Below are 25,807 nucleotides of genomic sequence, written 5' to 3' on the forward strand. Positions count from 1 at the left end.
TTGTGGCAAAATCCATCGTTTGAACTTTAAAAACTATACAAAAAATGGAAACACTTAGAATCGGAATACAACTGAAATGGACTTTATCCAACGATTTGGGAATGGATACTTCTATTTTCTTAAATATGACATTTTCTTGTATTTTTTTAAAACGAATATGCTATGAAATTATACTAAACATATTTTAAAATCTATATATTTTACTATTGTGCTTTCCTTGTCAACACATTTCAACAATAATGCATTTTCCCACTTAAAACAGACTAAATCTGAGAGAAAGTGAACTCAGCATTTCGCACAGCTTGTTTAGAGTGTCTGTGAACATTAAGTGGCGCTGTAACCAAGCTGTATTTTTGGTGGAGCATAAACCCCTGGAGGGAGAGAGCTAGAGAGAGGGATTGAGAAGGGGGAGAGCTCTTCCCTCTCTTCTTTCTCTCTGTGTGTTTCTGCGGTGCAAAGCAGACTCTCCCCTCTATCCCTCGCAGTGTGCTGGACCTACAGGCGGCAGGTGTGTGCATCCACTGTCCGCGGAAGCTTTTCTCACTTATTTGGGACCGAATTTGGAAACGCGAGACGATAACTCACACTGAAACCACTGTACCACTGTAATGTGGCTGTGAGGATGTTGCAGTGATAGACAGCAGAGCAGCTTTCTCACTGTATCGCACTCAGCCGGCATCGTCAGCTGTTGCGCTAGCCGAGAGTGGAAGTGTCGCGAGCAAACTGAACAAAAAAGGCCAAACTATGCGACTGACTTTCTGCCGGTAACCGTTTTACACCTCAAGTCGACCAGGGAGCGGATGCGAGCGGAGGTTGCCAACGAGCCTCGGACTATTTTCTGCCCTTTGTCGGTGCCGGAAGAGCCGTGCCAATGGAGAAAGCAACTCCGCCGCCCCAGCCCCAGCTCCAGCTGTCGATAGCGAAGACGGAAAGTCCAGCGGAGGACATCTCCGGCCTGACCGACGAGGAGCTGCTCAAGTGGGGCAAGGAGGATCTGGTGCAGCGGCTGAGGCGGTCCGAGGCCGACAAGATGAGTGTGATTCTGGACCACGGAAATCTCATCCGAGAGGTCAATCGCAGCCTCCAGCTGCACTTGAACGAGATCAGGGGGCTGAAGGTGAGGAGGGGGCGCGCATCGGTGAAAGATGAGATCATAGGTTTTGAGCACACCTGAGAGCGCGCATATAAGGACGGATGCTCTGCTTTTTAGAGAACATGGTGTGAGAATAGATGGTATCATCGAAGTTCATCGGGCCATTTGTGCAGGCCTGCATGAGAGTGTGTGTGATGTGGGGTGAATGAATACTGTTTCTGCACACAGACTTTATGGTATGCTTAAGGAAGGCTTATAGATTATGTTCAACTTTCTGGAAATGCTTGAAGATCCAAAAACAGTTATATTAACATAAAAAGGGAAATAATTTACAAAATGTATCCCTAAAATAAATTCCTGGGCGATATTGCCAAAATGCAATGATATCTCACTAATGATATATCACAATATTACGTTTTTTTTCTTCTAGTATTTCAATTAATAGAAAACCAATATGAAACAACCACAGTAAAGCTTATTTTTGTATGAATTAAGTACTTGACCAATCGCAATTAGCAATTATTCTTTCATTTTGGGTACCTCCGCAAATACAAAATAACTATATTGATATTATAGTGAAAACAAATGGAATGTTGCACTATATTGCCTATATCGCGTAAAAAATAAAATATAACAAATATTTACAATTTAGTTTTTAAATAATTGTAATGATGCATATTATCATATCACACAGCTTTACCTAAAACTTTATATAAAACAACAAAGCAAGTTAAAGTGCTGAACAGGCCAATGAAAGAGAAGTCCATCGTTCTTATGCTCAAGTAGAGAGCACGTCTCTCTGTTCATATGCCAATGCTCAAATCTGGAGTCCAGATTTCTTCCTGCCTGAGCTACACACACCTCACATTCCCAGACAATTCCTGCATGTCAATTTACAGCATGTGCACTTTAGAACAACGTGGCATTTGCTTCTGAAGTCAATGCAAGCATTCTCCTTTTCCATAACCTTTGTACTGCCTTCATTTTCCACACTGCTAATAAGAGGGTTGTGGCACAGGGTCCACAATATTTGCAGTTAAAGCTGAGACCCAGCCTGAGGTACCCTCAGATGAAACACATGGGGATCATTTGCCTTTCTTTCAGAGACCTCGTCACCTCTCCTCCCTTCCAAGCTGCTTAATTACACAGGAAAGAGCTGGAGGGTGTGAGAGGGAGGGAGCGGGAGAGCAAGGGCAGGAAAGAAGGAGCTCTCGGGGAGATGAAGGAGAGATGTTTAAGTAAACATTGCTAGGTGTGAAATGTATGGGCCGTGTGACTCAACTGCTTTCATTTATATGTATGGCCCTCTCCAATCTCCTGCAGTCTACATTAAATACTTCACATTGAATGGCACATAGTGAGGGAATGCTTTTGAGGGAAAAGATAGAGAGGATTAGGATTTCATTTCATTATAATTGCATACGGCGGACTGAAATCTGAAAGAGCAGTGAAATGGATTGAAATTCGACAATTGCTGTAGCGATTTAGTCAGAGTTAAATCAATAGAAAACAAGTGAATTAGTTTTATACCAAATCAAAATCACATTTGGGTTCTTTCTGCTCCCCATTGCCTCAGTTAAACTCATTTTGTCTATTGTTCTTTCCTTCCCTTTCCCCCAGGATATTAACCAGAAGCTTCAAGAGGACAACCGCGAGCTGCGGGACTTGTGCTGCTTCCTGGATGACGACCGCCAGAAAGGCAAGCGCGTATCCAGGGAGTGGCAGCGCTTAGGACGCTACAGCGCCAGCATCATGCGCAAAGAGGTGTCCCTCTACCTCCAGAAACTCAAGGAGCTGGAACTTCGGCAGGAGGAGGTAATCAGGGAGAATTTGGAGCTGAAGGAGCTCTGCCTGCTGCTTGACGAGGAGAAGGGGGTGGTAGGTGGAGGAAGTGGCAGTGGCGGAGGAGGAAGCATAGGGGGAGGGAGTGTAGGGATGGGAGGGTGCCGCAACTCCATCGACAGCCAGAGTAGTTTGCTGCTGGTGCCCGGGCAGGGGCTCCTGATGAGAGACGTGGGGGACGGGAGCAGCACCTCAAGTGCAGGAAGTGCTGACAGCTCCGATCACCCTCACCACAAGCAGTCTCACCTGGCTCCAGGGGTGGGTGGGGTTGGTAGCGGTGGAGAAAAAGGAAGCCCGGAGCTTGTGCACAAACCCAGGTGTAGCAGCATCAGTGGAATAGGAGGCGGCGGAGACAGGGATGTGTCCAGCCCTGAGCACCCTGCAGGACGCCACCGGAGTACGAGCCTGGAGTACCCGTACACCCTGCCCCAACTCTGTCGTCCCCGCTGCGGCTCCATATCCGTGCCTGACCACAGTCGAGTCATGAGGGGCCTCAGCCCGGAGAAATACGGGCGGAACGTAGGCCGACGCAGTCCGGAGCAGCACCCAAAGCACCACAGCTCTGACCTCCTCCTGGGACAGAGGCAGCACTTCCTGGGTCAGGGGGGAAGCGGGGAGCTCTATCAAAGGCACCAGAGGAGCAGCATCAGCAGTTTAGGCTGCGGGAGCCCCGAACCCAGGCAGGCACATTTAGGGGCCACAGAGCACCATGAAAAGGGATGCGTGGTCCAGGGGGGCAGCCCGGAAACTCATAGGCACCAGTACAGTATGAGCCCTGACCATGTGAAGTTCGGAAGCCCGGTGAGAGACGGGCAGAGGAGGCCAACCGCTGACGAGCTGTCGCCACACCATCGGGGCATCTACAATGGCATGAACGGTAGGTTTGTGCGAGTGCATGGGGTCAATCTGTGTCTCGATTTTTGGAATTAACTCAAAAACGTTCTCATGCAAACATACTCTCGTACGCGCAATTTTAGTTTTTTAACTGCAACTAGGGGTCTCCATTAAAACAATATCCAACGACAAAGTTTGGGTACTTTGTGAAAAAGCGTAGGATCGTGGGAGTTGTTGTCCTCACCAAAAGGTCCATCATTGCAGTTAACTTTTCTGTGGTTAGGACTTGTTCTAAAGGTTTTAAAGGGGAGTCAAATTATCCACAGCGTTCTTCTACTTTCCATAATAAACAGAGCAGCTTTACGTACAAAATGTCTTTTCCCCAGTAACACAGTGAGCTAATTGCTCAAATTTGCTCAGCTTTTTTTAATGATTATATCCAGAAGTCCGATGACTAAAACTCTTCATCCTATTAAAAATTGAAGTTGAAAACAATCCAGATAATAAAAATATCACTTAAAACTAAATAAAACCCAGTTTATAACAGCTTTAAGCAAAAGTTTGCACAATTGTATGTAAGATTACAGATATTTCTCATTGTGTTCAGGAATTTCAATGCGGAAATGTTACATGTTATACCTTTAAATTCAACAGTTGACATTTTGAATCATCTTATACAGTCAAAGTCTAACATGAACTCAACTAAATAAGGAATATCTCTGAGTTAAAGGCGATTTCAGTACAACACATTTATTTTACTGAAAAAACACAGATACTCTTCCCCATTGTGACTGTTGCAAAATTTACAGCATTATTGATTTTTTCTGCCGTCCCGAGAGGAATGTGGGTTGGCTCGGTGGATGAGAGAGAAAGTAAATGGAACATATTATTTGATTATTTTTCACCTTCTGTATAAATTGAACATATTCAACTCAAAAGAACCGTGCTCAGATATCAGTGTGCGGTGTAGCGTTTGCAACACACGCGCACCTCTTAAGACGTCGAATTACCTCCAAATCTTTCCCAGCTCGCTGATCTGTTTCCAGTGAGATCAGGGAGAGTTAAGGGTGTCAGAGAGAAGGAGGAATATCAAAGTACCAACTTGGCTGCTGTTTAAATACCCCACAGTGGCTGATAATGATTTCTGGAGTCTAGGGGAAAAAAGTGCTGAGTGGCACAGAGCTGCCAGAAGCTAAAGGACAAATTCCTCAAGGTGAAATATCTGCCTGCCTTGGCAATACCACGCTGAAAATACAAGAGAAACAGTGTACACAGAGCAGGGTGATTCCTGGAAGAAGTTCAATAACCTCTTATGTATAGTAAGACCAATAGTTAGTTATGTGATATTATGTGCAATTTTTATGGATAATGGATTCATTTATGTCTATTGATTATTATGTTTCCTTGTAAAAAAGACAGTTGCAAAGCAAAGACAAATCACTGCGCGCTATCTTTGCTAACATTAGCATGACCTTAAAGGGGCACTTTTCCCAAGGGGCAACTTGGAAATGTAACATTTGTTTGAACAATTTCTTATAAAAAATCGTACCTAAAAAGCTGTTTTTTTACGATGTCACACAACAATGGCAGTACCCCTCATAGTGCACACTCTAAATAACAAACTAAAAGAAGTGTTGCCAATTAGACTCTGATTATATGATAAAAACAAGAGTTATTTGGGAAAACTTTTTAAAAAGCCTGTAAATATAAGGAACCACACAACATTTACTGGCTTTTGCAGATAATTGTAAAATATAGCTAACAGCTACAAGTAACAATATGTATTTGAGTTAAAACAGCTATATTTAAAGTTTACAAAAAAAGCAAGAACTCCTGTGGCAGAAGCATAACTCCTTTGCACAAATTAGAGAGATCGGCTTTTTAGTACTTCCATGCAAAGCGAGCTGCATGTAAACTATTCAACCCTCTGAAATAAAAAAAAATGTTGTCAAGAAGCTTCAAAGCTGCAAGGAAAACAAGAAGAGAAACATCATTGTGTTGCATTCTGCTTTTTTTGTTTACTTCTTGCAACGGGATGCTTGAAGGTCGCAAATGTCCGACCTTAGGCTTTGATTGGCATGCAGAATTAAAGTCAAAATATCTTGTTTGTGGATCCCAAAAACTTTATTGGTTTAAAACACTATAATTTGCTGAAGGAATAGAATTAGGGTTAGGGTTAGGGTTACAAAACAGCCGTTACAACCTTAGAAATTACAGTCTGGGAGTAAACATACTCTCTCTAGCCATTTTGCAATCTCCAAAGATTGCACCGGATTAATGCAAAGGCACAACTTTGAGTCGGATGATCATTCTGTTTCTATTTCATCTCTCTGTGCCCTGTAGCTCAATAAGTGATTTGAATCTCGATGTAACCTGAAACCCGTATAATGTCTGCAAAAAGGCCTGGCCACGGTAATGCCTCGCAAATCCTTAATTGGAAAATGTTGTGAGTGCACACAGGAACTCACTGGCCTTGGAGTCTGGTGGTTTGCCCCACTGTAGCATGTGTGTTGTGAACTCCAAGTGAAATACATGCAACAAACCGCCTTAAACCATGTTCACAAAGACTTTGAGCCTTTGTTTGAGAAAAGAGTGCGTGTGTGTGTCGCTATAGAGTAATATTGGTGTATTATTTGTAGTTATCTGTCAGAATGGTAGTCGATCTCTATAAAAGATGTCCCCACAGGGCCTCTAATGCCCTCACAAGGCCACCAACCTCACAGTGTTTCAGTGACAAGGCATACAATATTAGCCGACGTGCAGATACTGAATTAATTGCGTCACACTGGCTGTTTTTTGGTGGGAGAAATTGCTGACTTAAATACAGTAAAGACAAGCAAGAGTATGAATGGACTATATTGTAAAGTAGGAGAAGTAAAGAGAGCAGCTTTGTGGTTGTGTCCATGTGTCATCCTCTGACCCATCCTGACTGCCATGTCCATTTTTGGACAAAGAGGGAATTTAATTCCTGTGACGATGTAGTACTCTCTACTCACTCGGATTATCCACTAAGCCCTTTCAACAGTATTATTTCATTTTTTATGTACTTGGTGTGTGTGTGTGTGTGTGTGTGTGTGTGTGTGTGTGTGTGTGTGTGTGTGTGTGTGTGTGTGTGTGTGTGTGTGTGTGTGTGTGTGTACGTGTGTGTGTGTGTGTGATTTAGATGGATGTGCTAGTGTCCCATCCAGGGTCACTAGAGTGTTTTAGCCAAACAAATAAAAGTCCCGAGCTACTCGACAGCGCTGGAGCTCAGGGCGTTTAAATTCCTGGCAAAATCCAAAATGAAAGCAAAACAATACTCTGACCTCTACGGCCTTTTAATACACACTGCTTCTGCATGTTTTGGAATGCTCATCACACATTTACCCATTTCACACCCATCAGCAGGGGTTTTAAGCACATGATAAGCCGCTAAAAATAGGCAATAGTCTGCTGACCTAAACGTTGGCCTCCATTACATTAGATCCATAGTACACAAACATAAGTAATAATAATAGTGGTATTCTGTACCTGCAGTCACATCTTTGCTATTTGACTTGATGTCAGCAGGTCCCTTTTTTCTCTCCAATATTATGCAATCTCTGTAATGCGTAGATATTTATCAATTTGTAGGAGCTCTTAAATACCTTGACAAACCGGACAGAATTTGTGAATCATGACAAATTGCACAAAAAAAGGGTCATTTGTCCTGGGAATGAATGCCGATTGTAAGTTTTCCAACTTGAGACTGACGGCCGGTGTTAGTTGGTTTTTTGGGAAATGGACTATATTGTGTTATGTGGAAAAACTGGGAGTAGGATATGAACCCCGAAAAATGACTAGAATACGAATAAAAAATAAGCCTTCCATCCAACATGAACCAGAAAATAACACTGGTGTACATACTTTATTATTCATACTTTGAAAAAATAAATTACATAAAAAAATGCATTAAGACTATTTAGGGAGTATAAAGTGAATACATTCATTGAATAGCAATACATATTATCCTAGCCATATAAAATTATAGCGCAGTAAAGCTTGTTTATTCTATTAAATCTATTCAGTTCTGTTGTGACCCAGAACAAATACGTCCATCATTTCATGTGATAGACTTCCCCTTCGGTAAAAGATAATCAGCCATGAACAGTGTAGTGTCCTGACCCAGACAGTTCGCTAAGCCTATAGGATCTCTGCGCTGCGGAGGGTCTTATTCAAAAAGATGAGAGACTTAATCATGTTTTCTGCTTTAGCAATCACAAGTTCTGCATATTAGCCTAAGCTACTCAGATGATGGGGAGGAGAAAAAAATTAGGCTGCATGGGAGAAAAAAAGATACTACAGTGGGTGAGAGAAACTCTGCCCTTGCCACACACACACACACACGCACGCATGCACACACACACACACACACACACACACTGTAAAATTATGCAATTGACCGTCAAAGTTCAGCTTCCTTTAGTTACCTATGATACAAAGACGTATTATACTTTCTTTATACATTTTTTGAAAAGCAATATTAAAACAGGTCCAGGTTAACCACTCATATTGGATGTTAATACATTTCACACAGAGGTAAAAAAAACAGGCTCATCATTTCAAGCCAGCGATAACTTACTTTTTAACCTGAAATGTCTTTAGCAAATTTTCGGTTGTGAGTACATAGTATCTAGCCTGGTAATACCAGCCTGTTTGACTTCGATTCTCTCCGGCATAAAGTCTGGAACAGCGTCATTGGATTTGGATTACTGTAATGGGTGGAAATTTGTCTGAAGTTTAAAATCATGGGAGTTCCCTTAACCAATCACTGACGTTTGGTAATGACGTGTATGACGTATGTTATGCGCCGAAGGGCAGGCTCTGACCTGACGCTTCCTACTTCCGCTTTCACAGTAACAAATTGCTACCTGCGAGCGTGACTGTCAAAATGGCTGTCAATGACATGTGTCGATGTTGTCAATGTAACATAAGGATTCAGGGGACAATTCGTAACTTTGAAACACAACCGAGCAGATAGCTAGTAGCGTCTCTTCCTCCGTCGCCATTGTTGAACTACAGACAAGACTACAATTCAAACTCGGCACCAACTTCGATGTAATGGCTCTCAACCCCTCCCCCTCTCACTTACAGGAGCAAAATGAAATTGGGCGGAAGTACGTAGGCTGGTATAGCCAGGCTACATGCAAGGTATCCCTTGATTTGCAAAATGTTACCCCAACTTGCCAGATGCCTGCTTTATATAACATTTATATAAATACATTTTTCAATAGCTGACAACCTGAAAGCTTTTCCTTTTCCTCAGAGGCAAGTATCAACAATGCAGGACACACTGGTTTTACTCTGCAACTTTGGTTGTTCCATCGTCTCCCATTTCCACTCATGATAGTACATTGATACTCTTTCGTAACTAGGGATAGCTATTGAGAAAAATGTGCGATCCCCTTCCTGTTTTGGTTGCGCAATGGTTGACACATTTCCTTTTGTGCAGTCAATCAATCCTTAATTTTCCCGGAACATCGTTCTCGGTGGTAAACAGAATATTGGAAGCAATGCTAGTGAGGATAGGGAACTAATGTAACTACCTTGTGTTTTTCATTACTCTATAGCCTCTGTAGCCATTGTGCAATCAACATTTACTTCATTATAAAGAAAACATATTTGTCATTCCCTATTATTTTATGGTAGCTTTTAAATCTAACATTTCTAATGGATAGCCAACTTCAAATACTCTTTATTCCACAAACGGCAACAACAATGTGCTATTTATGCCTCCATTGAAACAATTCTCCTTTTTCTTAATGCAGTGCAGCTTTCATCAAATTTGTGAGGTATTTTCCTTTGATTGTGTTGCGTCTATTTGCATATGGTTTCCTAACTTTCAGTGCATTTCAGTGCCACCATCATATTGACTTAATAAGAACTGACAAACACTGGCAGCACAGTAGCATTTTAAACTATTTTATCTGATCAAATTAGCAAAGAACATCCGAGTGTCTCATTCATTCTCATTCTGTTAATTGCATCAGCTGAGATGATCCAGCTCCTCCAGCTGTTGTTAAGAAGTGCTGCTGCCTGTTTGCAACAGGAAATCATCACTGTAGCTGTGGCCTCAGATAATGTTCTCCCTCTCCACTGTCACTGTGAAAGTCAGGATATCTCTCTTTCTCCATCCTTCCATCTAATTGGCTGCCAGTGTGAACAACCAGCTGTCGGACAGAGAGAAAACTCAGATTTCAAAGCCGTCTTTCTGGAGGAGTCCAGAGGATGTGCTGTTTGCCAAGCTTGGCTGTGGAAATAGAGTTGAGGAAGTATTTGAGTGGATTACTGGATGTTTTCTTCCTCTCCTTCTTCCTTTCCATCTTCCTCTTTGCAACGCATCTTCTCCTCTTGCTCTGATTCCACTCTTCTGTCATCTTCTCCCTCGTTCGTCTGCCAAGGCGATGGATGGAAAGCATCCCCTTGACAAATTATGAAGTATCACAGCCTAAGTGACATTTGAAGAAACTCAAATGTTTGTCACAGCTGCATGGCATGAAAGGATTTAGGGAGAGTTAGGCTGCTGTAATTCAAATGGATTAGTATTATTACCAGACAACCTTCATCTTTATTGCTTCCATCCCAGCTTTTCCTTTCTACACGAGTTCAGCTCACCAAAGTAGCATGATGTTATGTAGGTTGACTTGTTCAGACTAGGAAAGTCAGGATACCAGAAAGTTAGATGTCAATAAAACCTTATTTATTCAAGTTTCTTGGCAAGAGAAAAAACCCATTTAATTAAAATTGGAACATCTTGATGAAGCCCTACTTTACCTTGGCCCAATAGTCTACTCCTTCTTACTGAATAGAGCTTGAGTGCTTCATAATGTAACTCAATGCTTTTAAGCTGTTAGCTCTGTTCTTAATCAAGCAGGATTGTTCACAGAGAAGCGTTAACGTTGACTCTGTTTTCTGCTGCCGATGTCATCAGGATTTGTTGTAGACAAATTAAGATTATCAGGGATAAAATATTGAAAATGTTAGTTTCGAACCCTGATCGATCGTTACTGTTAAAATCAAGTATGCAGAATTGTGGCATCAACTGAATCCCGAAGTATCGCCTCTCATGACATGCTTTGTTCAGACTGAGTCTCCAGGAAGTGCTTGCGTGTCTGTCCGTGATGTCTTGGGGCACAAATACACTTTCCCTAGTGACTGACATTGGGAAAGAGATGTCTGTAATTGAGCTAGATCAACTACCAAGTGTGATCGCTTGAATAGCCCTTATTTAAATCATTAGGGCCTAAGTTATTTTCCCTTTCCATTGATTTGGATTAGCCAAGACCGGCTATGACGCTGCAGATTGGAGGGGTTGTACACATGCACAGGCCCAGATACAGGTACTTTTTGAATCTACAGGCGCTCCATTTTCATGCGCCACTAAGCAACTCTCATAGGAATGAACGGGGTCCCGCCTCCAACACTGTATCCAGTTGTCTTTATAAATCCATGTCTCAGACACAAATGCTTTGGTTCTATCACTGCAGACTTTATCTAAAACTTTAATATTTATCTACAAATAAGGGTACCATCTCTCATTCACACTTTATTCCCTGCATTAAACGAGTGAAGGAATGAGAGCAGGTTAAAGCTCCAGCAGTGTTTAAAATCCAACAGAGACCTTTGTTTCTCTAGGTGGATGTCTTTTCCGCATCTCTTTTAAATGCTATCATGGCATTTGAATTTTTAATCACACCTGAGACCAATTATCCCAAACACCCTTGCCTATGGGCCATCAGTGCAGCCATTAACCAGGGAGTGCATGATTAGGCATTTTGTTTATCTACCTCTCGTGCATATCATTGTCATTCTTAATCAAGCCGCCCTCATCTTCCTCTCTTGTATAGCTTGCTTCTCCTCAATAGAGCAAAGGGAGTTATTTTGCCTGTTAGCAGTGTGATACTTAAACAAGGCACGCTACTTTTTGGTCCTATATCCGTATTGCAGCTAAATACTCCTAGCAACAGTAACGTCAACGAGAGAACAAAAAATATTTTTGGCAAGCTAAATTATAAATTAGGAGGAAACAAGGACAATGATTATGCGCTACATATTTAACCAGGATGAACATGTGTGTGCATGCGCAGCATTTTGGAACTCTGGTGGATGTAAATGTTATGATTTGTCGTTAAAACTGATTTAAACAGATCATTAAAGCGGTATTTATGAACATGTCGAGCAGCTGGCTGTTTTAGGAAGCATCCAAACCAACACTGTCCAAACATGTCCATGCACTAGAAGCTCCACGGCTAAGTAGCTGTGTGAGTTATGAAGGATCCTGCTTGGCGTGTACTAGCGTCGCTGTGGCCCAAACCCCAGAGGTATGTGACAAATGTTCCACAGTAGCCCCAGTCATCCGGTAGACACGCAAACCCAGTGGAATGGGGAACAGTCTTTGTCCTCTCAGGTCGTGCCAACGGGGAACGGCCCACTGAGCTAAGAGGAAATTAGCCTGCGAGGCCAGGTAATTAACTGGAAGTTGAGTGGCTGCCATGCACGAGGGCAGCGCTGGGCCTGAGGGAACCTCTGTCAGTCCCAAAGTCACCAGCAGTAACCACATTTAGCTTTTGTACCATTTACTTCAGCTGTGCGTCATGAAGAGAGCGGGCAGTCTGTGGGCATCAGGTGGGAGTGAAGGAGGTGACAGACAGATGTAGTTAAATGCACAAGATATAGTTGCTCAGAGTTACGTTTGGCTCCTATAGGATACAAGGAAGATCTGATGATAGATACAGTGTAATTAGACAGAGTGAGTTTGCTATGGAGCATTAACAGAATATTAAGAGAAGTACGGCAAAAATGTTGGGATAAAGTCTAAAAAATGCTACAATTTACCAAGTTTTTGGCTAAAATGTACACAATCAGAGACCAGTTGGGCTGTTATTACCAATTATTTTCATGATCTATTGAAATGCAAGGTATTTTCAAGTGTGATCTTCAAATGTGTCCCTAATAATTGATAATCTGCTATAAATAAGTGGCAGACCTCTAATCTACATTTTCCCGTTTACGTTATGGAGGCGAGCGTCCCTTATGAACATGATCGTCATTAACAAACGCGTTAACAGCCATGAACTTTAAAAAACAAAAACATTATGCATCATGCAGTTTGTGAGAGAAATGAGTACATGAGTACTTTTCTTCCTTAACAATAAAACCATTTAACTCATTGAAGTTCATTATCAGCTTTTGCCAAATACCAAGTGTGCATTGTCTTAATAAATCATCAGTAATGCAAATTAAAACAACAATGTTATGTCTTCCATGTCTGACAAAGGGATTAATGTTAGCTGCCATTAACCCCCAGAAGCTTCCAGACAACATGTGGTGATATTGGTAAAACTGCAGAGTTCATTAAATCGAGCAACAGTGCTTTTTATGAGTCTGTAAAAGAGAGCGTGTTTCTTCTTTAAAAGGCTGGTTCTTGTCGCTTTAATGCACGGCTAGCTTGTCTATCTGTTGTGCATTTGTATCTCTGATCAAGCAGTGGTGATGAGCTGCTTTGCGGCTGCCATCGCTCTGATGGTTTTTACAGCCTCGCCATCTGCTACATCTGTTAAAACAGGGAAGGAACATGAGATAACATATCGGGAATGTGACATGTCAAAACCTCTGCAGCTGACAACATTATTGTCCCTCCCTTTCACAACACCCAGGATCTAGTCATCCATTTCCTGGGGCATACATCTCCTGCTCATATTGTGCATTATGTGCATTTGATGCAGAGTTATTCCTGACGGGAATGACAGAGAGGAACATACATGGCTCCTATAATCTCGGATGGATGGGCTGATCCTACGTGAAATGATTGGCACCGCCGTCATTATATTTATATCATTATGCCTTCTCTTTCAGACAGATTTTATGGTCTGTGAGATTTCCTCCCAGAGATATTTAAATCAATTCCATTACCCCCCACTGCTCCAGACTGACTGGCTCATTTCCTTTACTGTTACAGCAAAAAGGTACATTTAATTACCTCTTTTATCTGACTTTGCAAGAGCTTTAGCTGCAGGTAAGAAATATATTAGAAGGAATTCTTGTGTTGCTTTCAAGTGCAGTAGACGGTCATTTTCTGAGCCGGTATGTTCATCGTTCTTAATAGTTTCTATAACGGTGGGCTGCTGAGTTCCTGAATATTTTGCCAAGAAACTTTGTATTGATATTTATTAATATTCTAGAGCTTAAAAGCACTTAACTATTAATCTCACTTCTTTAAAGGAATAGCTCATCTGCAAATTGTCCATTTCTGTAAGAATTACTCACCCTGTGTTACTTTAAAAAAAACATTAAAACAAGAAATAAAAACTGAAATTTGATTAATTGAAGTTAGTAGGGGCTGCATTGAACAACAGATATAGCAAAACATTATAAAAACTCTCCCACATCCCGTCCCTTTATGCGGACATGGTTTAATTAGTAATTGCCTATTTCAATAGTTAATTCTTCAACAATTTTCCAATGTTTTGGGTTCTTCATTTACCAAGAAGTCAGACAGATTCAAGTTGGCGGGCTGCCGGATAACTCAGCCTAGTTAGCGGGTTCAATTCCCAAGCCTACTGAAAATGTCTGGCAATGTCGTTCCCTTTATTTCCCTCTTTCCCATCTGTATCTTTAAAGAAGGCCCAAAAAACATCTTAAAATGACAAACAAACTAAAAATACTAGAAGACTGTTGTGAAGTATTCCTTTTTTAAAAACAGAAGGATGTACATTCTTATCCGCTCCTACATTGGACCCTGAAGGCATCGTACATAGGCGCTAATGTCAGTTCATCCCTAAGGCGTGAAAATCTGATGAAATATTAATAACATTTTATATGTAACCTAATGCTTGGCAACCATTAAAATAAAAATCCACGTTTTTTTGCATGATTTTAATGTATTTTCTTGTTATGCGCAAAATTAAATTATGAATTCAAAGTAGTGTGTTGCGCACTTTTAATTTAAAAGCACTGCTAAATGACCAAATGTACAATAACATTTGGTTTGCAAACACTATAACAAATAAGGTGCTTTTTAACAGCACTTTTTCCTTTACACAGTAGCAGCTAAAATATTTCTTGTAAATCTCAATTTAACATTAATTAATGTACAAAACCAAAGCTATTTGCCACTGCCGGGGCATTTTTTTTATATACAGCTAGGGCATGTGAATGCGGCTCCCACTGTTAATCAATACAATTATGTTTGTTTGTTTGGATGATTTGTTTGCATCAACAGTGTGTATTACATTTAAGTGATACTTCAGACTCAAAGTCCTCTGCCTTGTCCTAATGGACATGAGTAGGAGAAGACACCCATTCTAATCCAATACTGATCAACATCCCACCCCTTCTGTGATCCATGGTTTGTCTGTATGTGTTTTCAGAGCCAGTGAGCAATGTACTTTCAAAATAATGATACAAAAAAACATGAATGCGCAATAAAATAATTGTCGGCGTTAACTGATTAATGCGTTAACGTGATAATAATAACCCAGCCCTAATTTCAAACTATTATTCTATATAAAACAACATTATTTTATATATCTGATGCAATGTATTGGTTTGTTTCTGTCTTAAAACAAAGGGTCTTTCAACATGACACAACCAGAGAAGGATTAGTTGTTTTTACCAGGGAGCCAAAAACAGTGTCAGAGACTGTAAACAAGTTTGAGCCTCAGGACATGGGTCACCGAGGTCCGAAAGCTTCCGAGAGTTGAGAGAAGAAGCTATTAAATGCAGATCCTCAGCGCTGGAGGAAGCAGCAAAGTATCCTGGGATAATTGAAATCTTAACATCATTCACAGCTGGGGAAAAAATGCATCTTAACCACACCCATCTCCCACACACATACATCACAAGCTCCCATAAGCCCGTCCTGTTATATTATTAAACTGCACTGAGGAGTGATGGGTGGTGACATGTTAAAATGGGACAACATCAGTTTATCTTGCAAATGCCTGCTTAAATATTTAATTTACCTTTGAGAGTCATAGGAGGATGCGTACAACATCAATGCGGTTGACAACATGAGCCTTTGGAAAACATGATGTGGGGGTTTGAACACGGAGGACACAGCAACAAAGAAGAGTTAAAGCCTGACGGGACAGCCCTTGTTTCTATAAATCTTTCTGAAGGCATTCTGTTTGTACCTGATCTTCTGATCTCTTTTGATTAAATACGAAATGATCAAATAGTTGTCTTCAAAACAAAGATTTACGATGTTGCCCCGTTATAAAACACACAAACTCCTGATTATATACAAAATGTGGCGCTGACACTCCATACATGACTCTGCACGTGGTTGCACGAGTTAGAGCTCCCTTCTAAAATAGATGTGTGTACATCCATCTGACTCCCTGAGATCACGAAGGCAAAATAAGACAGACACACACACACACACACACACACACACACATATACACACACACACACACACACACACACACACACACACACACACACACACACACACACACACACACACACACACACACACACACACACACACACACACACACACACACACACACACACACACACACACACACACACACACACACACACACACACACACACACCACACACAGTATACCGGGCTCCAATTATCCAGCTCTACTCCAGTGAGTTTCGTGCTCTCCTCTCTCCACAGTGTTCAGCCTCACAGGGAGCCAAACTGCAGAAAACCCGTCTTCCAATACTTGCCCGTCCCTACCTGCTGCCATCACTCACTTCATCATAGTTGTTACACAATAGTCAGAAGACATTATAGCAGCATGACAGTGTTTATTCCTATTATTACCTTATTTTCATACTCTGTTTAATCTAATATGACAGCAAATGTGAGTTTAAATATTAACGATGTTAAAGCACTAGTAGGTGAGCAGCCAGTGATTTAGGGAAAATTAGCTTGTACTGTACGACACCAAATGGGCAAAATGGCAATGTCCATAAACTCTAAGAATCCAGCTTGTTTAACATCCTTAGAAAGATGTTAATTAACATTCTTTTACGGAGAGTAAGAGCGTCAGACGGGTAACTTCAAAAAAGCACTCTGAAAAAAAACACATTTCTAAATTTGAAGCCATTTGCAGTTGTCCACCTGTTGTTGGAGTCACGCAGTTCAGTATATGTTTTGGAGAAAATGTCAAAAACGTTCTTCAGACAACTTCAGGGCAGCCATTATGTTCATGAGTTTCAAAATGCCAGCCTCGTAAATGACAACTTGAAAGTTATAATGTCTTTATACAAAGTAACTTAATTGATTCAAAAGAGAAAGACAAGCCACAAGGGTATCTCCATCAATGACTGACAGCTTATGCGTCCATGACTGACAACCAGTGTAGCCAATCAGCACATCGGTTCTGCAATCTAGTGCGGCAGAAACGACCAAAGCGATGAAATTCCCAGAGGGCTGAAGTGGTTTATCGACTAGAAGTCTGGACTCACAAGACTGGGGCCTTTTCCGTGCAGCTGACCAAATACTGACATGAATCCATAACTATCCTGCATCGCGTTGCTTCCTCTTGGTGTTCTGTGCACTCTGTATTATGCATTCAGAGACTCGTGCTCCAAGAGTTGCATGTAAAAGCACTGACTGTAGCCGCCCGAGGGACGTCAAGACAAGCAGCTCTCCTAGATTGCAGCCTGGCTGACTGACTGACTGTCTCCCTGATTGTCTGACTGACTGCCATCTAAGCGGAAGGTCACTGATCTACCATGCATCTCCACAGGCTTCCCAGCCAGGCTGAATTATTTATATGGCAGATTTTTAGGAGATCTGAGGGAATGGCCATGTGAAATTACCTTGCATTGATCCTGTTAGTTGAGAGAAGGAAAAGTAAGGAGTGGGGGGGAAGTTTATGTGTTTATTGGCTCGATCCAGACATCAATAACAATGCGATTACTGGTTTGGATGAATAATACGGATACACATTTTTTGTCAGAGCTGATTTGGATCACAGCTTCCTATCAAATCAAACTTATTGCACCAATCTTCATGAAACAAAACAGATCTGATTTTACGAAATAGAACAGAACTTGAGTTTTACAGGATTATGAGTGGTGTGGAGTTAATAATTGGTGGCTGGCTCCAGAGGGAGAAGTCTTCCTCACCCGGAACAGTGATTTATGCAGTGTGGGAGCAGCTTCTCCCCGGCCAATCTCCCAGATCTCTTTGTGGGAAAATTTAGAGCCTTTCACTCGAGATCTGGTGTACAGAGGTGAAATTTAAGGGAGCTTAGGCTCTGCATTATTCTCGAGTAATCACATTATCTATAGCCTCGACTCTTGCTCTGACCCACACAGACTCCTCTTCCCTCAGACCTTGAGACAGCAAATCCATTTAAGCTAATTGTTCTTGTGCTTGAACCAGAGAGCTATCAGACCCAGAAGGGAGATAGTTTGATACATTGAACAAGAAACCGTTCTTGCCTTTATTTACGAAAATATTTTTGTTGTAGTGACTTCCTTGTTTTCTTAGGAGTCGTATTTTCGATTGAATCGAAGGCTAATTGATAACATTGCAGGTTTATCTACTTTGATGTACAGTGCGATCAAATATAATGCAATGACGGGAAAATATTGTGCAAGTTTGAAACAAATCAAAGGTACCAGTTTACAATAAGACTACTCTTACAAAGGGTTTAACAATAGTTTGTAATTAATTAGGTTGTGAACACTTTATAAATCATGAATAAGCTTTAATGAGAAAAGAAATAAACACAGCAACTGAGAGATGCCAAGAAACATCAAGATGGATGGGGAGAGAATCAACTCAGTGAACAGATACCGAGGATGTTGGCTGATGAAGAAGAAGAAGTAAGCTAGGTCGCCGATATAAGGCTTAGTCATCTTGCCAAATAGTGAGCCTGTGTTGATGTATGAAAACTATGTTAGAACTGGTTTATAAATGGTTCTCAATGATTAATAGAGTGTTTACAACCTAATTAATAACCTCATTACAAACCCTTTATGAATCCTTTATAGGGGTAGTCTCATTGTAAAGTGGTACCAACTAATCTGGATGAGCCGACAAGAAAATGAGCTCAGGCACAGATGGGGGTTATGACAAGGCCTTGTAGACGTGATTATCCGGAAAAATCCTCAGTAACACATCTGGACCTGATCACTTACCTACTATTTATTTTTGCCCTAAATAAAACCAACATGAATCTATGTTTCTGGACTCCAGCACCCATCCAAAAACATATTCAGATACTTCTTGGATGTCATTGCTTGGCTATTCTATGTTTTTTAGAATCAGAGCATATCCAAGCAAAAATCCTGCTCTGTTTTACCATTTAAATAGCTAACAGCTACACTTCTGGTTGATCATGTATTAGCCTCTCTCTAACCAGTCTATGAGCTCCGCTTTAGCCGTGAAATCAATTCCATTTTGCACACCCTGACCTCCATACGAAAAACACCCTCCGGCCCACCTCTGCATCCCCCGACTCTTTAAAGGAGTTTTGATATCTCGCTGTGCTGTTTTTCACCTCCCTTCCCACTCCCATGAAGATAAACAAAGCAAGGAAAGGGGCAGGGAACTTAGTGAAGGTGGCTACTGGAACAGAACTCGGCGGACACGAGCGTTATGAATCTTTAATGAGAAGTGTAAGCGCGCCAAGGAGAGGAAATGTGGTGAAAACATGATTATGGGCTCATGGGGAGGAAATGGTTGGTGGAGAGAGAAAGAGCGAAAGCATTATCAAGCATGGGGGGGATAATAGAATTGTTTTGAAGGACAAAGGAGGTATAAAGGGATAACATTTTCTTTTTAAAGCTTACACTGCTTAAGGCAAAGGCATTTTTTGACCGTTTAACTGAACCGAGCTCCGACCAGAACCTCACAGAGTTTGAGGGCCAATAATATACTTTAAAACAGCTTTAGATTAACACCATTTACTTTTACATTTTTCTTGCCAAGATGATAGAAAGCAGCACAAGAGTTTTTGGTCCAGATGTCAAGATAGAGTCCATAGCCTGTCTTGTGTTTAAGGATAATAATGTTTATTGTGATAGTGTGACGTCTTACACTTGTCACTGTGAGATACCACAAATACAATTTCAAAGCCCTGATTCTATCTCCCTCTTCAGCCCCCATTTGTCTCCTGCTATTGTTCCATGTTATCTTCTCGTCTTAAATTTGATACACTTTGAGATTAAGTTTTGGATAAATCAGTCAGCCGGTATCTGTGTGTACATTATGACTCACATTTCCTGCGAAGGTTGTTGCTGTCGCTCGCACCATTGCAGCAGAGATTGAAACAAACGAGGCCGGGGTGTTGAATAGTTGTAAATGATGCTCTTAAACAACACCATTAAAAGTAGAAGGCCATGAACCGTCGGAGTGAGCGATGTCTTTCAGTAAATTTTAAAAGCTCTTCATCCCTGGCATCTAAATTGTAACGCTTACAGCTAAATGCTTTGAGCTTTGTCACTCATTCTTAGCAATACTAGTTGCTAACACATTACGCAAGTTTCAAAAACCGTAGCAACACATCCACGGATAAAACTTGGATAATATTGTGTGTACAACAGATAATGCTACTAAACAGAATTACAACACTCGATGTACTGGTTTAGTGAGGTTCTCCCAACTTTCCGAGTCTGAAATCCGACTTGAGGGGGTGTTTCAGTGGACATTTCAGACTTCCCCATACAAATTGAACACCCAATGACATGGAAATATTGAGCCCACTCAGAAATTGGCCTAGTTTAACATGAAGACTAAAACCAAGAAAGCCAGATGCTAGCTCGGTCCAAAGTAAACAAATCACCAGCCAGCAATTAACTAACACGTTATATATTTTACATTTAATCTTTTCATAAAAACATCTGAGGCTTTGTGGGATATGTCAGGATTTTGCCAATTCTTAGTACAGCTATTCAAAAGGTCTGGGCACCACAATAAAGACTTTTTGCTAAGAAATAGTTAAACCACGTAGCTGTCGTGCTAGCTGTTTCCCCATGCTTCCAGTTTAGCTAATTGCTTCTTGGCTGTAGCTACTTACTCAATCTTCTCATTGTTCTCTGATTAATGAGGCACTCTTCTCTCGTCAAAACAACACATTGAAATCTCGTCTCTTCCTCTCTCTTTGTAACAGCTTTGATATCAGCCGGCTGCTGCACCAACAACTGTAGAAATGTCAAGCTATGGGACAGGTAAGAACCTCTCTAATTGTTTTTCATTTCGTGATAATTAAAGTCTTTGGGAGAAGAACAGCCATTAAAGGTCATTGTGTTTGCTTCCCACAAGGGCCCGTCATCCTGTAATTAGCTCAAATGATCCTATTGTAACATACAGAGCTCTTCCTTTATCCAATTTCTTTAAACATATTTACATTTAGGAGTTGGGTTTTAGGGTATTTTTGATCACAATAACAAGTCTCTGAGTCTGGACCATACATCTTCTGTTAATCATTAGGTGATCAACACAATATCTCTGATTTATATTTTGTTGTGATCTCATGCCACTGCAGGGTCAGTCCTTGTGTTAGCCAAGCGTCCAAGCTCCAGATGAGTAATGTGTTTGCAAGCTTGTTCTGGCCCAGGTGTAATCACATTGGCTTTACAGTGGGACTACAGAGCTAGAGGTGACCCAATCCTGTCCCTGTGCACCATCCTACATCTTCAATCAGGTCCCAGTGGGAGGGCGAGATGGCCGTGTTAATATTTAATGACTGCAAGACAAGACATACCTCCCTGGTAGCACATAGCGGCACCCCCTCTAGCCAGAACACACGCACATACAAATGTGCATAATTCACACACATGCTCATGGTTGTTCTCTCATACATGATGACCCTTTTATCCTTAAGGTTGAAGTCCTCCTTCTTTTCTTTCATATTCCCCTTATTGTTTGCCTCTCTGCCTCATACAAACATATCAATGACTCAGGTGAGGAGCAGAAGAAAGTTGACTTTATGTCAGTAGATGATTTGCAAGCTCAGAAGAATACCAAAAAGGATGTGTTAACAATGCAGAGTAAAAGCCGGGGCCCATGGCCGTCCCTGGGCGCTCTGCTGTGGAGGAGACAGATGAAGGATCTGTCACTGATAAGCAACACAAAAGCCTGCAGTGACGTACATCTTATTCACTTAAAATCACTTGCTTTCACAGGATTTCTGCTCTCTCTCTCTATCTATCGATTGATCTATTTATCTATCTTACACATTGTGACTGATGGCTTCATTTATGGTTTAATAATCCTATTCTAATGCTTTATACAGTGGGGCAAAAAAGTATTTAGTCAGCCACCAATTGTGCAAGTTCTCCCATTTAAAAAGATGAGAGATGCCTGTAATTTTCATCATAGGTATACTTCAACTATGAGAGACAGAATGAGAAAAAAAAATCCAGAAAATCACATTGTAGGATTTTTAATGAATTTATTTCAAATTATTGTGGAAAATAAGTATTTGGTCAATAACAAAAGTTCATCTCAATACTTTGTTACATACCCTTTGTTGGCAATGACAGAGGTCAAACGTTTTCTGTAAGTCTTCACAAGGTTTCCACACTGTTGCTGGTATTTTGGCCCATTCCTCCATGCAGATCTCCTCTAAAGCAGTGATGTTTTGGGGCTGTCACTGGGCAACACGGACTTTCAACTCCCTCCAAAGATTTTCTATGGGGTTGAGATCTGGAGACTGGCTAGGCTACTCCAGGACCTTGAAATGCTTCTTACGAAGCCACTCCTTCGTTGCCCTGGCGGTGTGTTTGGGATCATTGTCATGCTGAAAGACCCAGCCACGCTTCATCTTCAGTGCCCTTGCTGATGGAAGGAGGTTTTCACTCAAAATCTCACGATACATGGCCCCATTCATTCTTTCCTTTACACGGATCAGTCGTCCTGGTCCCTTTGCAGAAAAACAGCCCCAAAGCATGATGTTTCCACCCCCATGCTTCACAGTAGGTATGGTGTTCTTTGGATGCAACTCTGCACTCTTTCTCCTCCAAACACGACGAGTTGAGTTTTTACCAAAAAGTTCTATTTTGGTTTCATCTGACCATATGACATTCTCCCAATCCTCTTCTGGATCATCCAAATGCCCTCTAGCAAACTTCCGACGGGCCTGGACATGTACTGGCTTAAGCAGGGGGACACGTCTGGAACTGCAGGATTTAAGTCCCTGGCGGCGTAGTGTGTTACTGATGGTAGCCTCTGTTACTTTGGTCCCAGCTCTCTGCAGGTCATTCACTAGGTCCCCCCGTGTGGTTCTGGGATTTTTGCTCACCGTTCTTGTGATCATTTTGACCCCACGGGGTGAGATCTTGCGTGGAGCCCCAGATCGAGGGAGATTAGCAGTGGTCTTGTATGTCTTCCATTTTCTAATGATTGCTCCCACAGTTGATTTCTTCACACCAAGCTGCTTACCTATTGCAGATTCAGTTTTCCCAGCCTGGTGCAGGTCTACAATTTTGTCTCTGGTCTCCTTTGACAGCTCTTTGGTCTTGGCCATAGTGGAGTTTGGAGTATGACTGTTAGAGGTTGTGGACAGGTGTCTTTTATACTGATAACGAGTTCAAAAAGGTGCCATTAATACAGGTAACGAGTGGAGGACAGAGGAGCCTCTTAAAGAAGAAGTTACAGGTCTGTGAGAGCCAGAAATCTTGCTTGTTTGTAGGTGACCAAATACTTATTTTACCGAGGAATTTACCAATTAATTGATTAAAAATCCTACAATGTGATTTCCTGGATTTTCTTTTCTCATTCTGTCTCTCATAGTTGAGGTATACCTATGATAAATGATACAGGCCTCTCTCATCTTTTTAAATGGGAGAACTTGCACAAGTGGTGGCTGACTAAATACTTTTTTGCCCCACTGTATTTCAGTGACAATAAAAGACCATATCATAGGTAGCCAGATTGTGGAAAATCCCTTTGGCAAATGGCAAAATCCATTTCTTAACAAGCCATTACCATTAGCATATGATGGATTATTGTAAGAATTGCATTCAAGGTTAAATTCAGTATATGTGTTGGAGAGGCGGGTGACAGCCTCCGTAAGGCCTGATAGGAACGTCCAAAGGGTACCGTTGTTTTTAGCAGATTACTCACGTAAGAATGTAGCACAAACATTGCACTAAATAATGTTGTATTTAAGAGCGATTATACGCTGGAATCAGTAGGGGGAAATGGGTATACACAGCTGTTCCCTTTGTCTCATTGACTCTCCATCTGCTTTATATCTTTGAGTTGCAAAATGGGGGGCGGACAGCAGGAAGTGGTAAGTACAACGAGGTAAAGCTAGCAAGCTAACACACATTATGCGAAAATCAGTCGACGATTCGCGGGAATTAACCTATCAGATGTCAACTCTTAGTCGGTGACATCTCTAACCCTAAATGTAAAGACATTTTTGGGTTAATCCAAGCACCAATACTAAAAATGAATTTCCACTGTCTATTAAATCAAGTTGCTACCGGTAACCGTACTACTTCTTTCAATAAGGCCCCACAAAAGTTACACATAAGTAAAAATTGTTGTTCTTGTTCTTGTTCTACAGCTTTGATGCATCCTCTTGACCCAAACTTGACCAGCTAGGCTCCTCAAACGGAGGGGGGGTCACAGTGGTCCAGCCCTCCTGCGTCTCTGGCCTTGATATAAACGAGGACTGCCGGACGCCATCCTCCAGGACTGAGAACGGTCGGTCCTCCACGGCCTCTTCCATGCCCTGAAACTGACTGCCTCCATGTTTTCATTTCTACATATCGAGAGTTTAAGAGCCACGGGGGGGAGTTTGGTGGAAATAAGTACGGTTGGTAAAATTCACAAAGACTGCCGCAGCTAAATGGATTAAAGTGGATATCTCTCCTTTCCAACTGTGACACGGCTACCTCCCTACCTCCTGGAGAGTACGCAGAAAAAAGGGGAGAGACGCTGGGGATGGGTGAAAGAAGAATGCACTGTTTGTGCCACTACCCTCTGTTTACAAATGTTGCACCATTGGTGGAGAAGCACATAAATGAAACTTTCTATACCCTGCCGGAGTTATTTCCCCTCCCTGTTTATCCGCTCTCTGCCTCCTCTCCTCCATCTTCAGAGTGTGTAACGGGACTGGTGTAATCTAATGTTCTGTCTTTTGGTCTCCACATCCAGCGGATCACGTGATTGCCAACGTCTTGAACGTTTTCAGCCATTTCAACTGAATTTAAAGCATATTTGTTCTAGCAAAGAAAAAAAAAAAAACCTCTTCCTGTGTCTTAAACCGAGATGGTCATCATTACTAGCTGCTGACAGATGTTTTAGTTCTATAAGATGCAATGTTCAGGTGTAATTTTTTCTTTTTTGTATTATCTTCTATCTCCCTTGATGCGCCTATATATTGAAGCTGGGGAGAAAATTATACGTTTCTCCATGTTGTTTTTTTACAAGGAAGTACAGTCCAAGTAAAAAGTAGATTATTGGATTAGTTTTCTATATATCTATATATATAATAAAATATAATATGATTATTATTTTTGACTTACTGGTATTAGAAAACTATTATATGAAGATGCATATGATATATCTATCAAACAATAAACAGACTTCTTCTATGTAAAAGTGCATTGCTTGTTTTATTTCAGTGAACTGAAATGACTCGAGTGTGTGCAGCGTGTCGACCCTGCAGCCAAAGGTCTAAGAAATCTATAAGTCAGCCACAATGACAAAAAAAGGTGAAGAATAAGTTGTTTATCAGTTGTTCCAATATCTGTGCTAAAGAATAAACCAAGTGCTAAAAAACAAGAGATTCTGATGAAGTTAAACATTCAAGCTCGAGCAAAAAACACATCCTGAGCATCACATGGTAAACATCACATGTTGCCGTGTCGCATCCCGTCAGTCGGGAAACAATAGAGTCAAACAGGAAAACATTTCCTGTTAAGTCACGGGGACTGCCTCGCCACATGTCAACTTCCCTAACATCCTGACCAACAGGCTAAATCCTGTTGTGCTCCAACCTCTGCTACGCTACTAAGGACTTCCAATGCATCGTGTGTGGGTTTAGTATTTGGTCAAATGGTGAAGCTGAAAATGTTTGATATATT

General features: G+C 41.4%; 1 protein-coding gene across 1 annotated transcript; it reads left to right on the plus strand.

Moving 5' to 3' along the window:
• The first annotated feature begins 465 nt into the window (after positions 1–465).
• ccdc85al (coiled-coil domain containing 85A, like) lies at positions 466–25,378 on the plus strand. The gene is made up of 4 exons (XM_063884751.1): positions 466–1,117; positions 2,714–3,812; positions 20,878–20,935; positions 24,283–25,378. Exons 1-4 carry the CDS (start codon positions 872–874, stop codon positions 24,299–24,301), a joined length of 1,422 nt encoding a protein of 473 aa, XP_063740821.1. The 5' UTR covers positions 466–871; the 3' UTR covers positions 24,302–25,378.
• The last annotated feature ends 429 nt before the right edge of the window (positions 25,379–25,807 follow it).

Source organism: Eleginops maclovinus, chromosome 5, assembly GCF_036324505.1.
Source record: "Eleginops maclovinus isolate JMC-PN-2008 ecotype Puerto Natales chromosome 5, JC_Emac_rtc_rv5, whole genome shotgun sequence".
In the NCBI taxonomy this organism is placed as follows: domain Eukaryota; kingdom Metazoa; phylum Chordata; class Actinopteri; order Perciformes; family Eleginopidae; genus Eleginops; species Eleginops maclovinus.

Excerpts from the sequence above, each read along its gene's own strand:
- ccdc85al (XM_063884751.1), top strand. The coding sequence starts at position 872 with ATGGAGAAAGCAACTCCGCCGCCCCAGCCCCAGCTCCAGCTGTCGATA. Across the intron at positions 1,118-2,713 it reads ACGAGATCAGGGGGCTGAAG|GATATTAACCAGAAGCTTCA; the intron begins GTGAGGAGGGGG and ends CCTTTCCCCCAG. Across the intron at positions 3,813-20,877 it reads CATCTACAATGGCATGAACG|CTTTGATATCAGCCGGCTGC; the intron begins GTAGGTTTGTGC and ends TCTTTGTAACAG.